We start from the raw sequence: 16,632 nt of genomic DNA, 5'->3' as shown, positions 1-16,632 counted from the left end.
TACTTTTAAATACAGGAAACATACAGGATCAAAGGAACAAACAAAGGGATCAATTGGATTCCAGAAATGTCACTTCAACCAAATGTGAATGGATACACCGTCTTCAAATAGCTGTATGCACTCTCCAGCTAGATATTGCCATGCAGTATGTTACACTGGGGACTGTGGGAGCAAGGGTGGAGGATATCAGGGGGTGTGGACGACGAGGGAAAAGAAACTCAGAACCGTTACCAAAAGCTCAGCTCTGAAAATGGTAGTGCAGCATGGTCCTTGAATACGTGGCGTATTTCATTTATTCAAGATGAGTTGGATGTTCTCTCTCAGTCTGGCCGTGGCGCTTCTGGACCTCTGTAGGGGACACAGCACTTTGTTTAAAGGTAGGACAATAAGTTATGACACAATCAATAATATGATCATGTGTATGCTTCACTGTTTATTGCCATGTTTCATGATATCTTTGTTAATATGTTTTATTTGTACAGGTTGAGACAGGTGGCTTATATCTGCTAATCAGTTTTGATTCCGTTTCTAAAACCAGGTGCCACCATAAAATGTTGCATACTGTATGTGCGTTTATAGTGTGGGCACTCCTTGGCCCTATATGAATGCTGGCTGTTGTGGAAATTAAAACCTTTTGTTATGTGTTCGTGCTCATATATCCTGTTATTTATGCAACATTGATCGGCAAATAATTATTTTCCAATATTATGTATTTGTAGCTGTTGTTTGGAATTCCCTTCCCAATTGTCTTACATTCTGTAATCATAAAGAACAGCATTGTCTCCATTAGATACTATATAACATAAGTATTTCTTTATTTCAGGATATGACCTGTCTATGTCCAGCTACCACATGTGTGCTGGACATGAGAGCACGGTGGTGAGTAAAGTGTGGTCCTATAAGACCTCCTACAGGGACCGGAGGTCGTGTGGCGGATGGCTACCCTGGAAGACGTGTGTGGTCACTCTTTACAAAACAGCCTATTGGACTGAGTACATGAATGTCACCGAGGAGGTTATGAGGTGCTGTGACGGCTATGAACAAGTGGGCAGCTACTGTGCTTTACGTGAGTGTTCCAGCTTATATTTTAGGACTTGTTCATCATGAAAACAAAGTATATTTAGGAGCACACAGAAGTATCTATGTGTAAAGAACATATTTAACATTTTTCTAATTTTCACAATTTACATCAGCACCCTTTTTATGAAGTATCTAATATAGATCAATAGATGGGGCTGTCGACCAAGAATGTAGTTCGTAGTTTGCTATTTACAGTGCTCTTTGTAAACATTTGATATGATACCCTCTCTATTTCTGTTTCTCTCATTGATTAAGCTATGAACAGAAGTGGAGAGTTCACTGCCAAGCCAGGCTCCTGCCCCAAAGGTGTAGTGGACGCACCCAGGAATACAGGTTGTGAATGGGACTCAGACTGTCCAGGGTGGCAAAAGTGCTGCCAGAGAGAGGGCCTCTCTTTTTGCACCAACGCTCAACATACAGGTGAGTACAGATCCCAGATCAACGTTATTGTTGAAGTGATTCAAGATATATGTTTAAATTGTATAATAACTGCAATTGTGTAAACATCACGGCACATAAAATCATATTGCAAACCGTTCATTATCATATTGCAAATTCATTATTATTTCACTCAGGCAATAGAGGCTATTGCTTCAACGTCACTGTGACCGTGAAGACAGATTACCAGCAGCTGATATCCATGGACGGGGGAATCATGAACCACACAAGGCTTTTGCACTCTGTGGTAGGCTACTGTATCTCTCTCTATGTTCTTCTCATGACGGTCTATTATAGACCCTACATTTCTCACTGTGTGTTCCCAGTATAGGCCTTGACCATTCTGTATTGGCTTATAGGTGACCGGAGCCCTGGACTCCTCTGACGTCTCTGTATACTACATCAGCTCCTGGCCTATAGGGCCATTCAGAACCACTTCATCTATGCTGATTGGTTCCCCTGAAACTCTGTCCTTGTCTAACACAACCACAAAACTGCACCTTCTTCTCAAACACATTGAAGAAGTCACCTCTGTGTCAGTTGAAGGTAAGAGGATACAGTACTGCACTGTGAGGTGTAAATACACAGGCTTTTGTAGTGTGTAACATCCAGGGCCATAAATATCTCTAGATAATGTAAGTGAGCACCATATACAGTATTTCTGGTAACATCTGTCTGTCGACTATTGGGTTTTCTGGTGGCTATGATTATGTAGTCTGTGTTGGAGTTATACTCGTGTTACTGAGAACACTGTGCTGACTCAGTAACACCACGGTGTCCCACTCTGCTTCCATTTCCCCTTCACACTCATCTATGACATGTTTCCTCTGTAAATTAAAAAGATGTGTCATTGACACAAACTCAGAAAAACACACACCACACCAGTGCAAACACACAATCATACACTCACAAAAACACACACAGATGTGCACACAAGCACACATACTCACACACATGAACACACACATGAACACGCACAATCATGCACGCACGCACACACATTCATTCAAGGGAATATATTATATATCCTGTAGATATACACAGTGTCTACATAAACTCGGCAAAAAAAGAAACGTCCCTTTTTCAGGACCCTGTCTTTCAAAGATAATTCGTAAAAATCCAAAGAACTTCACAGATCTTAATTGTAAAGGGTTTAAACACTGTTTCCCATGCTTGTTCAATGAACCATAAACAATTAATGAACATGCACCTGTGGAACGGTCGTTAAGACACTAACAGCTTACAGACGGTAGGCAATTAAGGTCACAGTTATGAAAACTTAGAACACTAAAGAGGCCTTTCTACTGACTCTGAAAAACACCAAAAGAAAGATGCCCAGGGTCCCTGCTCATCTGCTTGAATGTGCCTTAGGCATGCCGCAAGGAGACATGAGGACTGCAGATGTGGTCAGGGCAATAAATGGCAATGTCTGTACTGTAAGACAGTGCTACAGATGGACAGCTGATCGTCCTCGCAGTGGCAGACCATGTGTAACAACACCTGCACAGGATCGGTACATCCGAACATCACACCTGCGGGACACGTCAGGATGGCAACAACAACTGCCCGAGTTACACCAGGAACGCACAATCCCTCCATCAGTGCTCAGACTGTCCGCAATATGCTGAGAGAGGTTGGACTGAGGGCTTGTAGGCCTGTTGTAAGGCAGGTCCTCACCAGACATCACCGGCAATAACGTCGCCTATGGGCACAAACCCACCATCGCTGGACCAGCCAGGACTGACAAAAAGTGCTCTTCACTGACGAGTCGCGGTTTTGTCTCACCAGGGGGGATGGTCGGATTCGCGTTTATCGTCGAAGGAATGAGCGTTACATCTATGCCTGTACTCTGGAGCGGGATCGATTGGTCTGGGGCGGTGTGTCACAGCATCATCGGAATGAGCTTGTTGTCATTGCAGGCAATCTCAACACTGTGCGTTACAGGGAAGATATCCTCCTCCCTCATGTGGTGCCCTTCCTGCAGGCTCATCCTGACATGACCCTCCAGCATGACAATGCCACCAGCCATACTGCTCGTTCTGTGCGTGATTTCCTGCAAGACAGGAATGTCAGTGTTCTGCCATGGCCTGCGAAGAGCCCGGATCTCAATCCCTTTGAGCACGTCTGGGACCTGTTGGATCGGAGGGTGAGGGCTTGGGCCATTCCCCCCAGAAATGTCTGGGAACTTGCAGGTGCCTTGGTGGAAGAGTTGGGTAACATCTCACAGCAAGAACCGGCAAATCTGGTGCCGTCCATGAGGAGGAGATTCATGACAATACTTAATGCAGCTGGTGGCCACACCAGATACTGACTGTTACTTTTGATTTTGACCCCTCCTTTGTTCAGGGACACATTATTCAATTTCTGTTAGTCACATGTCTGTGGAGCTTGTTCAGTTTATGTCTCAGTTGTTGAATCTTATGTTCATACAAATATTTACACGTGTTAAGTTTGCTGAAAATAAACGCAGTTGACAGTGAGAGGACGTTTCTTTTTTTGCTGAGTTTATAACACACATTATGCTGCTGTCCTTTCAGATATAGATGAGTGTACCTATGCCGCTCTCAGCAGCTGCTCACGTCAGGCAGACTGTGCCAACACAGAGGGCTCCTACAGCTGCACCTGCCGTCCTGGATACACTGATCTGAACCGCAACAACACAGGGTTAGACTGCCAAGGTAAGAACAGAGAGTGGTGTATACTAACTCTGGGTTATATTAAATTAATGTAAAAATTAAAATGTTTCACTCAAACTCTCAACCTATTTGTTCTCCTTTCAGCTGCTGACCTTGTGACCTCAGCCCTGCCCAGTAATGCCACTCTTATGTTTTGGTGGGCCAATGCAACAGAGTTGCCACCCAACAGCACCAGCTATCAGTCCTGGAACTCCAGCTTTATTGATAACCCAGCAGCCGTAGCTACAACCACAGACAGGGGCATGATGCTGAGCTCCACCGATATACCTGTTACCACACATGACCTAGCTATAGCCAGCTCCAACGGGTCTGAGACCAGTACAGCTCTCACATCCTGGAGTAGTCCCACCTCACTGCAGCATACCACTAACATCAACACTCCTACCCTGCCCCTCTCCACCTCTATGCCCCGAACCAGCATGGGACCTACTGTGGAGGACATGTACCTGAGTGTATCCTCACTATCACCATCCACATGCCGTATGTAAATCAATAACACTCTCTTTATACAGTGTATAACAGTGACAATTTTTTTCTCCAATATCAGTTTCCCCCAATGACTCCCCTGCTGTTTCTCGAAGCCCTTGAGGCTGTTTGGATAATATTTTCCAAAGTGCTCCACTTTAATCTAATTGTTTTAAGAAATTGAACACTTAACAAAATCACAACTAATTTCAAAGCAGCTTAGATGCTGTAATATTTCATAGAAGGTGAGATTGACTACTGATTCCCTTCTCCCCTCTCCCTCAGACCCAACCCCCACCACCAACTTGCAGGCCTCAAACGTTACTGGCTTCTCTTTCTGCCTGTCCTGGACTGGCCAATCCCAGAGCGGGCTCAGCTTCCTCGTGGTGTTGAAGGAGGGGTCAGAGGTCAAGGGACGCTGGGAGACAAAGCTGTCAGTCTGGGAGGTGACAGGGCTGCAACCTGGGGTTCTCTACAACGTCACTGTCACTCCTTGTGCCTGTGGGAGCCATTGGGCTAGCCTGCTGCTGCTGGTTAAGACTGGTTAGTACCATGTGCAGGATGTTCGACAGATCAACTAACTGTAATGTGCGCACACTTTAATTGTTACAAGGGTTGTGTTCTCCTAACTGATGCTGTGCACTTTATTCATTACACACTGGCACAGCAAAACTCTTTCACATTAAGCTGACTCCTATAGCAGATATTAAACTTTTTCTAAAGTGGTGGAAAAACTACCCAAATGTCATACTTGAGTAAAAGTAAAGATACCTTAATAGAAAATGACTCAAGTAAAAATGAAAGTCCCCCAGTAAAATACTACTTGAGTAAGAGTCTAAAGTTATTTGGTTTTAAATATACTTAAGTATCAAAAGTAAAAGTATAAATTATTTCAAATTCCTTATATTAAGCAAACCAGATGGCACCATTGTCTTGTTTTTTTATTTACGGATAGCCACCAGCACACTCCAACACTCAGACAGTCCGCCAGATCGTAGGGATGATCAGGGATGCTCTCTTGATAGGTCTGTGAATTGGACCCTTTTCCTGTCCTGCTAAGCATTCAAAATGTAATGGGTACTTTTGGGTGTCAGGGAAACTACACTGCTCAAAAAAATAAAGGGAACACTTAAATAACACAATGTAACTCCAAGTCAATCACACTTCTGTAAAATCAAACTGTCCACTTAGGAAGCAACACTGATTGACAATAAATTTCACATGCTGTTGTGCAAATGGAAAAGACAAAAGGTGGAAATTATAGGCAATTAGCAAGACACCCCCCAAAACAGGAGTGATTCTGCAGGTGGTGACCACAGACCACTTCTCAGTTCCTATGCTTCCTGGCTGATGTTTTGGTCACTTTTGAATGCTGGCGGTGCTCTCACTCTAGTGGTAGCATGAGACGGAGTCTACAACCCACACAAGTGGCTCAGGTAGTGCAGTTCATCCAGGCTGGCACATCAGTGCGAACTGTGGCAAAAAGGTTTGCTGTGTCTGTCATCGTAGTGTCCAGAGCATGCAGGCGCTACCAGGAGACAAGCCAGTACATCAGGAGACGTGGAGGAGGCCGTAGGAGGGCAACAACCCAGCAGCAGGACCGCTACCTCCGCCTTTGTGCAAGGAGGTGCACTGCCAGCGCCCTGCAAAATGACCTCCAGCAGGCCACAAATGTGCATGTGTCTGCTCAAACGGTCAGAAACAGACTCCATGAGGGTGGTATGAGGGCCCGACGTCCACAGTTGGGGGTTGTGCTTACAGCCCAACACCGTGCAGGACGTTTGGCATTTGCCAGAGAACACCAAGATTGGCAAATTCGCCACTGGCGCCCTGTGCTCTTCACAGATGAAAGCAGGTTCACACTGAGCACGAGCACATGTAACAGACGTGACAGAGTCTGGAGACGCCGTGGAGAACGTTCTGCTGCCTGCAACATCCTCCAGCATGACCGGTTTGGCGATGGGTCAGTCATGGTGTGGGGTGGCATTTCTTTGTGGGGCCGCACAGCCCTCCATGTGCTCGCCAGAGGTAGCCTGACTGCCATTAGGTACCGAGATGAGATCCTCAGACCCCTTGTGAGACCATATGCTGACACATGCACATTTGTGGCCTGCTGGAGGTCATTTTGCAGGGCTCTGGCAGTGCACCTCCTTGCACTAAGGCGGAGGTACCGGTCCTGCTGCTGGGTTGTTGCCCTCCTACGGCCTCCTCCGCGTCTCCTGATGTACTGGCCTGTCTCCTGGTAGGGCCTCCATGCTCTGCACACAACGCTGACAGACACAGCAAACCTTTTTGCCACAGTTCGCATTGATGTGCCATCCTGGATGAACTGCACTACCTGAGCCACTTGTGTGGGTTGTAGACGCCGTCGCATGCTACCACTAGAGTGAGAGCACCGCCAGCATTCAAAAGTGACCAAAACATCAGCCAGGAAGCATAGGAACTGAGAAGTGGTCTGTGGTCACCACCTGCAGAATCACTCCTGTTTTGGGGGGTGTCTTGCTAATTGCCTATAATTTCCACCTTTTGTCTATTCCATTTGCACAACAGCATGTGAAATTTATTGTCAATCAGTGTTGCTTCCTAAGTGGACAGTTTGATTTCACAGAAGTGTGATTGACTTGGAGTTACATTGTGTTGTTTAAGTGTTCCCTTTATTTTTTTGAGCAGTGTATATCGAGTAAAAAGTACATCATTTTCTTTTGGAATGTAGTGAAGCAAAAATAAAAGTAGTAAAAAATATTAATTGTAAAGTACAGATACCCCAAAAAACTACTTAAGTAGTTCTTTAAAGTATTTTTACTTAAGTATTTTACACCATTGCTTTTCTAGTTACCGTAGTGCATTGACTGGATGAGTGTATCCCTTCCACAGCTGCACAGACACTTCGAGCAACAGTTCGCCTGACCAACGTGCAGTTCACTGATGCCTTGCTGTACCCCACTAGCCAGGAGTATCAGAATCTCAGTCGTAGTATTGAGGAAGAGGTACAAGGCACAACGGATGCTTTGATAAATGTTTTTTGAATGTTGTCATTGTCCTCACTAATAGTAGAAACATGGAATACATTAATGATGTAATAAAGACACCTACACATGTTTTGTAGTTCCTACATGTTGTTGTTGTAGTTCATACATGTTGTAATTGTGTAGTTTCTATCAAACAACACTGACACAAACACCCTGTCTCCGCTAACTGTCTCATAGATCCTCCAGTCTCTCCCTCCTGATATCCTGGCCCTGATGAACTCAGGAGATGTGAGGGTTCAGATCAGAGGCCTGACTCCTGGCAGTGTAGTAGTGAACTTCATCATCATCTTCACACCCAGTCAGTCCCAGGACATCCTGAAGGTGTCCTCTGCTCTGATGCAGGCCCTACAGAACAGCTCCATATACACTGTTGACAGCAACAACACCAGTATAGATGGTAACACTGTCTTAACGTTTTACATTTGTAAGAATACTTTGATTTTGATAAAAGGAATGTGCACAAGATAATGTGCCAGGTCTTAAATTGGCCTTCTTGAAAACTATTATTGTTATCAATGGGACTTCCTGATGAAATATACTGTAGGTAAAATATGAAAGAAGCTAACTCTCTGTGAGTATTAGATGGAGGGCACATTTTGTGATACCAATCTGCATCAACTGTTAACCTGATTTTCAATGCCAGTTCTGTTTTTGTCTCTAACAGATGATGATGAGTGCAGTACAGGGGACATGGACTGCTCCCCATGGGCCCAGTGCACTAACACCTGGGGCTCCTACAGCTGTCTCTGTCTGGATGGATTCACTGACTCCAACCCCTCCAGGCCAGGACGGGGCTGTTCAGGTAGACAATAGAGAATCCTTTCTTTCACTTTAGTTTGATAGTCTTAATTCATAGGTATTTGGAGATACTAGAGTACTGCAGGCTTCATTGCCTAATCAGTTCACTACAGTACAACCTGTAATTTTCATGTTTTTGCCCTGCAGCACTTTTGACCACAACCATACCTACAATGCCCATCACGACACCTGTCCAGACGACCACAGATCCAGCTACAATCATAACCACATCCACAACCAACACTCTGGTTACAACCAACAATACAGTTTCAACCACTACAACCTACAATACAACCTCAATCACATCCAACAATAAGACTACAACTACAATCAACACACCAGTTCCAACCAACAATGCCGTTAGAATCAACAACACTGTTTCAACCGCTACTCCAATCCTAATCACAACCATGACCCCAGTTCCAACCACAACCACCACTGACGTTCCTACAGCAATGACCACCACTGTGACCAGCGGTCTCATCACGATGAGTCTGCAGCCTAAGACTCCTACTTCTCCGGCTATTCTGGTTTCTTATACGAGGGGCATCTCTGTGGAGTGCAGGGCCAGCTATATCATTGTGACAGTTGCAAGGGACTTCCTGAAGGCGAGGCACATTGGGGACTCTTCACTCTACCTGGGGAGACAGGAGTGTGGAGTGAACGAAGCGAACAGCAGCCATGTCCAGCTGACGGTGGCTTGGGACCAGTGTAACACACAGCTCTTATATGTGAGTCAGTACATTTGTGAGTCAGTGGGTAGAGGATGCTAACTATTGTCCCTTTGTGTCACAAAGAGCATAGTCTCTGGTGTGTTTTGGGTAAATAAAAGGCTATTCTACAATGTACAGTACATAACAGACCTGGGTTTTACAGGTTTAAATGTCCTTATTTAGTCAAAACATGGAACAACAACAAAAATATGCAAAACAACATGCAGCCTGTGAACATGGTCTCTTGTAGGTGCAGATGTTTGATGACCAAACTAGATTGAACTGTCCTCATGGTCTGTTAGAAAGTAAAATAACTTTCCCATACCCCTGTTAACTTTTATATTTCAGAATAGCACTCATTACACTGCTCAGACGACTCTGTTCAATTCCATGGATCTCCAGAGCCTGCCCGACAGCAAAACGAGAGTTCCTACAGTACGGCTGGAGGTCCCCATCATGTGTACCTTTGGGAGGACCATCCTCATCTCTGCAGGTTATGGCCCCACAGGGTACGCTGTGCCAGGCGCCATGGTGACTTTATCTACCGTCACTATGGTCACCACCATTTTATACCCACAAATCACTGCTCAGCTAGACTGAAACGGATTACACATAACTCTACTCAATAAAGGCTGGAAATGTCTCTCTGATTGACATACAGTATATAGTAATGCAGTATCTATGAACTATGACATATTCAGCATGCTGTTACAAAATATCTTATTCATGACATATTTTCTTGACAGGTATGACATGATCAAAGATGTCGTCATGGGCTCAGGGACTTTCCATGTGACGGTTCAGCTCCTGAATGGAATGTCCCCTCTCCCTCAGAACTACAGCCTGTCTCCCGAGGAGGACGTTGTGGTCGAGGTCAGCGTCAACTCCACAGTTGACCAGATCAAAGTGGTCATCAACAAGTGCTGGGCCACCCAGAGCAGCAACGCTTTGGAACCAACAATTTACTTGTTCCTGGAAAACAGGTCTGTTCTACAATTTATTTTTATGTTGCCCTATCATAGTTAGTTTAGATGCTAGGTTTCCATTAAGTGGCATGGAATAGAACAGAATAGAATGGAAATGTTCCTGAAGATTCAGATGTTTAGGTACTTTCTAAGCTTTCTGCCAGTAATCTATCTCTCTCTGTCTCTCTTTTCTCATCAGCTGTCCCCTCCCCAACACATACACCACAGTCTTGGAGAACGGCAACTCCAGCAAGTCTCGCCTGTCCCTTCGCGTCTTCTCCTACGTCAACCTCAATGTCATCTACCTGCACTGCCAGATTCATATCTGTATTGAGACTGGCTCAGCCACCTGCCAGCCTGTGAGTATCTGTCCATCTCTATTCATACTGTACTACTCAAGTATAGATGTTTAGATTTACTGTTCAACTGGGAATTGGGGAAGTCCTGGCGGGTTGAATATAATGGTTATACCAAAATTAGGGTTAGGCTTACTGCTGTGAGTACAATGTATTACTATTCTAAAGTTAGGGGTTTGGATTAATACTTTATCCTACTCTTTTTTGAACCCGAATGGTGCTGGAGCTCAGCATGACTCTCCCTTTAACCCAAGGTGCTGGAGCTCGGCTCTACCTTTAACCTTTATTTAACTAGGCAAATCAGTTAAGAACAAATTCTTATTTTCAATGACGGCCTGGGAACAGTGGGTTAACTGCCTTCTTCAGGGGCAGAATGACAGATTTTAACCTTGTCAGCTCGGGGGTTCGATCTTGCAACCTTTCGGTTGGGGATTCGAGCTCAGGGATTTGATCTTGCAACCTTTCGGTTACTAGTCCAACGCTCTAACCACTAGGCTACCTGCCACCACTAATAGGTGCAGGAGTCCGGCTCCAGGTATTTCCAGTTTAATTTCAGCCACTGTGTTCAACCATTTTGGTATGACTACCCTAGAGGCTTTTGAAAACGTATCTACTAGGAGAAGAAGTTGAACTAGTTCAATGCTGTTCTCTTTCCATATATTTAATTTGTGTTAGGATTGTATTGAGCGGACAGAAAGATTCTCTAATCTAATCGGAACGGGAAAAGCAACCTGTGGACCATTCCTTCGATCACACAAAGGTAAATGCTCTTCTAAGTGTGACTGCATCAAAATAAGCTATACTGTGACAGCATGATGACTTGGCTACTGATAATATCCAAAATATCCAGAATGTCCTACTTATAGCCCATGATATACAGTATATGATGATGATCAGATGTACATATTGGGGAGTTAATGTATTCTGACATGTTTTCTGGCAGTGTCCGTCAAAGAGAGCTCTGTTACTCTTCGTCTGGTGGACTACATCTTACTGGGAATAGGACTGTTCCTATTCTTCGTCGGGAGTCTCTCGTCCTTGTTATTCTGCTACAGAAAGCGAATTGGAACCTACAGCTTCAGCCTCAAACCCAAGCAAGAGAACTTTACCTATCATGTTTTTGATGCTTAGCACTGGATCGCTTTTAGGCTAGTTTTATGGAACTTAATGAGATATTAAAGTTGGGATTCAAGCTGCAATGTCTGTTGTGTAGTAGTCAGTGTAATGAAAGTGTCAATATAGATAGTTTAATTGAAATAAAGATATATTAGTAGAAAAGTGTATCAAAGTCCACTCTTCAATTATTTCAACATTGATACATTTAAATACGTACATACTGTATACAAGGCACCATTTGCCAGATTTGTAAGTCTAGTTAAGATCAGATTTGTATAGGAAATTGTATTTATAAAATATATATACTACAATCACTTTATTTTATTTTTAACAGATGCTTTTCTATAACTGAGAAAATCTACCGTTTTTAATTATGGAAATTGCATTTATTTTATCAGCATATCCTGAAGTCTTCTTAAGTCACTAGCTAACACGTCCTGGAATATTGACCTGATGAAATGTGAAATATGTTAATAAAAACCATAGAAATAAAAAGGAATGATTTGTATATTGAATCATTTGTAGCAGAGGAAGAGAGTATTTCCCCAGTCTATTTATGAGGTGAAATACAATAAGTACTTATGTTGAATTTGTGATCCAATCTTAGAAGTACTGTAATGATTCATACACTAGAGGACACTGTTGGCTCATTGCATAAAACCACTGTAGAACAAAACAACAACAAAAAACATGGCCCCTTTACATATAGGTAGGACACAGATGTGATTTCACAGTGTTATGACAACATTAATTACATATGGTTACATTCATAAACCACCACTTCACAGTATCAAATCCCTTCTAGTTCAGTTCAAACCGCTGAGCCTTCTGCTAATGAGTGCTGATAATCCTGGTAGGTGAGTCGTTTGTGACACACGTCTTTCTCTCTCTGAGAGGCGAGTCCTGTGGGGGGATACATGGTAACCAAGAGGCTGGTTTCTTTGAGAGGCGTACCCTGGAGACCTGGGGGGTGGGTTGGGGGCAAACATCTGTGTTGAGGTGGGCTCATATAAACCCCACCCCCAATTAACCCATACAGCCGCCCGCCCTTACTGGCAACCCGTTTCCATGGAAACACCTCTGGCGCAGCCTCAGTGTGCACGGGGGTGTTTGTTACAGTTATACCCACATTGTAAGCTGAGTGAACTGTAGATTCAGTACCCACCAGAATAACATCCTCCTTCAATCAAAATCATTGAATGATTTTCAGTGCCAAAGGTTTGATTCCCAATGATCCACCTCTGCAATTTTGTTATATGGATTCTTCCCCTGATCTAATGGCCTAATTAGAGATTCCTTTAGCAATTAATCTGGCTTTAAACACATTTGATTACCTTGTTAGGGATATCAGGACAGGTTTTTTTAATGGTGGGCAGATGTGTTGGTTCATCCATAACATTCACAGAGTGAATAAGAAAACACCGAAAGCTGCACTGAATTTCCTATGAACCCCCATTGTTAAGTACCACTATGAGTGTCTGGGGAGTCCTTTCCAAAAATATGACAGGCGGGCCGTGGAAAAGTAATGTATTTTATTTTCAACATCCAATAAACAGCATTCTAGGTCACATCCATGGAATGGCTCCAATTTGATCCTTCTGTCCTCCTTCCCTTCATTGTAAATAATAATTTGTTCTTAACTGACTTGCCTAGTTAAATTAAGGTAAAATGTAAAAAATATATATACCCCCCCCCCCCCCCCTCCTTCTCCTCTCTTCCATCCTCAGTCCATTTATCTGAGTCTGTCCGTCTCTGTGGCAGATAGGACAGGCACAGACACATTTATCGCCCTAGCAGTCGGTCTGTCTGTGCCTGTGTTCAGTCATCTCCCTGGGCTTTCAGACCAGTCCCTTCTCAGTGCTCAGAACTCATACAATCATTAATAATGAATTTTCTCTCTTCCTCTTACTTTTAGCCCATTGTCCATTTATGTACCATAATCAGCCAGGGCTTGCTCTATGCACCTCAACTACATAATTACCACTGAAGGTGAGGACATTTACTACTTTAAGAGGTCGTATTACTGTATGGTCCTGTATGGCTCAGTTGGTCGAGCAGAGGCTTTCACTGCCAGGGTTGTGGGATTGATTCCCGGGGCCATCCATATTTAAAATGTATGCACGCATGACTGTAAGTTGCTTTGGATAAAAGGGTCTGCTAAAATGGCATATACAGTATATACAGAGTGTACAAAATATTAGGAACACCTTCCTAATATTGAGTTGCACCCCCCTCCCCCCGTTTTGCCGTCAGAACAGCCTCAATTCGTTGGGACATGGACTCTACAAGGTGTCAAAAGTGTTCCACAGGGATGCTGGCCCATGTTGACTCCAATGCTTCCCACAGTTGTGTCAAGTTGACTGGATGTTCTTTGGGTGGTGGACCATTCTTGATACACACAGGAAACTGTTGGGCATGAAAAACGCAGCAGCGTTGGCGATCTTGACACACTCAAACCGACACACTCAACCTACTATCATACCCTGTTCAAAGATACTTTAAAAAAAAGTCTCGCCCATTCACCCTCTGATTGACACACACACAATCCATATCTCAATTGTCTCAAGGCTTATAAGTCCTTCTTTAACCTTTCTCCTCCCCTTCATCACTGATTGAAGTGACATCAATAAGGGATCATAGCATTCACCTGGATTCACCTCATCAGTCTGTGATGGAAAGAGCAAGTGTTCGTTATGTTTTGTACAGTCAGTGTATATACAGTGCCTTCAGAAAGTATTCACACCCTTTAACATTTTCCACACTGTGTTGTGTTACAGCCTGATTTTAACATGGATTGCATTTAGATTGTTTTGTCACTGGCCTACACACAACAACCCATAATGTCAAAGTGGAATTATGCTTTTCAGAATTTCTACAAATTAATAAAAAATGAAAAGCTGAAATGTCTTGAGTCAAGAACTATTCAATCCCTTTGTTATGGCAAGCCTAAATAAGTTCAAGAGTAAATATTGGCTAAACAAGTCAAAATAATTTGCATGGAGTCACTGTGTGCAATAATAGTGTTTAACATGTTTTTTGAATGACTACCTCTTCTCTGTACTCCACACATACAATTATCTGTAAGGTCCCTAAGTTGAGCAGTGAATTTTAAACACAGATTCAACCACAAAGACCAGGGAGAGTTTCCAATGCCTCGCAAAGAAGAGCACCTATATGTAGATGGGTAACAATAAAAAAGCTAACATTGAATATTATTTTCCGGATGGTGAAGTTATTAATTACACTTTGGATGGTGTATCAGTACATCCAGTCACTAGAAAGAGACAGGCGTCCTTCCTAACTCAGTTGCCGGAGAGGAAGGCATTCGCTCAGTTTTCACCATGAAGCCAGTGTTAGAGTTTAATGGCTGTGATAGAAAACTGAGGATGGATCAACAAGATTGTAGGTACTCCACAATACTAACCTAATTGACAGAGTGAAAAGAAGGAAGCCTGTAGAGAATACAAATATTCCAAAACATGCATCCTGTTTGCAACAAGACACTAAAGTAATACTGCAAAAAATGTAGCAAAACAATTACGTTTTTGTTCTGAATACAAAGTGTTCCACTATTTATACAAACGTATGTGGACACCCCTTCAAATTAGTAGATTCGGCAATTTCAGCCACACCTGTTGCTGACAGCTGTAAAAAAAAAATGGAGCACACGGCAATGCAATCTCCATAGACAAACATTGGCAGTAGAATGGCCTTACTGAAGAGCTGGCACCGTCATAGGATGCCACCTTTCCAACATGTCAGTTTGTCAAATGTATGCAACTGTAAGGGCGTTTTTCTTTTAAGTGGAAATGTCTAGGAGCAACAACGGGTCAGCCACGAAGTGGTAGGCCACACAAGCTCACAGAACGGGACCGCCGAATGCTGAAGCGCGCAGTGGGTAAAAATTGTCTGTCCCCGTTTGCAACACTCACTACCGATTTCTAAACTGCCTCTGGAAGCAACATCAGCACAAGAACTGTTCGTCGGGAGCTTCATGACATGAGAGTCCGTGGCCGAGCAACCACACACAAGCTTAAGACCACCATGCGCAATGCCAAGTGTCGGCTGGAGTGGTGTGAAGCTCGCCGCCACGGGAGCAGTGGAAACGCGTTCTCTGGATTGATGAATCACACTTCACCATCTGGCAGTCTGACGGACAAATCTGGGTTTAGCAGATGGCAGGACAACACTATCAGCCACAATGCCTAGTGCCAACTGTAAAGTTGGGTGGAGGAGGAATAATGGTCTGGGGCTGTTTTCATGGTTCAGGCTCAGCCCCTTAGGTCCAGTGAAGGGAAATATTAATGCTACCTCATGCAATGACCTTCTAGACGATTCTGTGCTTCCAACTTTGTGGTAAGAGTTTGGGGAAGGCCCTTTCCTGTTTCAGCATGAAAATGCCGCCGTGCACAAAGCGAGGTCCATACAGAAACGGTTTATCAAGATCGGTGTGGAAGAACTTGACTGGCCTATACAGATCCCTGACCTCAACCCCATTGAACTGCTTTATGATGAATTGGAACACTAACTTCGAGCCGGGCCTAATCAACCAACATCAGTGCCCGACCTCACTAATGCTCTTGTGGCTGAATGGAAGCAAGTCCCCGCAGCAATGTTTCAGCATCTAGCGGAAAGCCTTTCCAGAAGAGTGGAGGCTGTTTTAGCAGCAAAGGGGGGACCGACTCCATATTAATGCCCATGATTTTGGAGTGAGACGTTCGACGAGAAGGTGTCCACATACTTTTGGTTATGTTGTGTATGTTGGAGCTAAGCACAGCCAAAGTCCTAGAGGAAAACCTGGTTCAGTCTACTTTCCAACAGACACTGGGAGATGAATTCACGTTTCAGCAGGACAATAACCTAAAACACAAGGTCAAATCTACACTGGAGTTGCTTACCAAGAAGAGTGCATGTTTCCCTGTGGCTGAGTTACAGTTTTGACTTAACTCTACTTGAAAATATATGGCAAGACTTGA

At 43.8% G+C, this 16,632-nt stretch overlaps 1 protein-coding gene across 1 annotated transcript; it reads left to right on the top strand.

Moving 5' to 3' along the window:
• The first annotated feature begins 219 nt into the window (after nt 1–219).
• LOC129868283 (uromodulin-like 1) lies at nt 220–12,139 on the top strand. The gene is made up of 17 exons (XM_055942120.1): nt 220–377; nt 824–1,066; nt 1,336–1,500; nt 1,656–1,765; nt 1,878–2,064; nt 4,056–4,196; nt 4,299–4,694; nt 4,965–5,222; nt 7,554–7,666; nt 7,886–8,105; nt 8,373–8,510; nt 8,654–9,237; nt 9,568–9,728; nt 9,966–10,202; nt 10,384–10,543; nt 11,216–11,300; nt 11,484–12,139. Exons 1-17 carry the CDS (start codon nt 302–304, stop codon nt 11,669–11,671), a joined length of 3,462 nt encoding a protein of 1,153 aa, XP_055798095.1. The 5' UTR covers nt 220–301; the 3' UTR covers nt 11,672–12,139.
• The last annotated feature ends 4,493 nt before the right edge of the window (nt 12,140–16,632 follow it).

Source organism: Salvelinus fontinalis, chromosome 13 (genome assembly GCF_029448725.1).
Source record: "Salvelinus fontinalis isolate EN_2023a chromosome 13, ASM2944872v1, whole genome shotgun sequence".
Taxonomy (NCBI): Eukaryota; Metazoa; Chordata; class Actinopteri; order Salmoniformes; family Salmonidae; genus Salvelinus; species Salvelinus fontinalis.
Note: the sequence above shows the minus strand (reverse complement) of the source record. Positions and strands in the feature narration are given on the sequence as shown.

Bases quoted from the DNA above. Each gene is read 5' to 3' on its own strand.
- LOC129868283 (XM_055942120.1), top strand. From the start codon at position 302: ATGAGTTGGATGTTCTCTCTCAGTCTGGCCGTGGCGCTTCTGGACCTC. The intron at 2,065-4,055 runs GTAAGAGGATAC...CTGTCCTTTCAG, and splicing joins CACCTCTGTGTCAGTTGAAG to ATATAGATGAGTGTACCTAT. The intron at 11,301-11,483 runs GTAAATGCTCTT...GTTTTCTGGCAG, and splicing joins ATTCCTTCGATCACACAAAG to TGTCCGTCAAAGAGAGCTCT.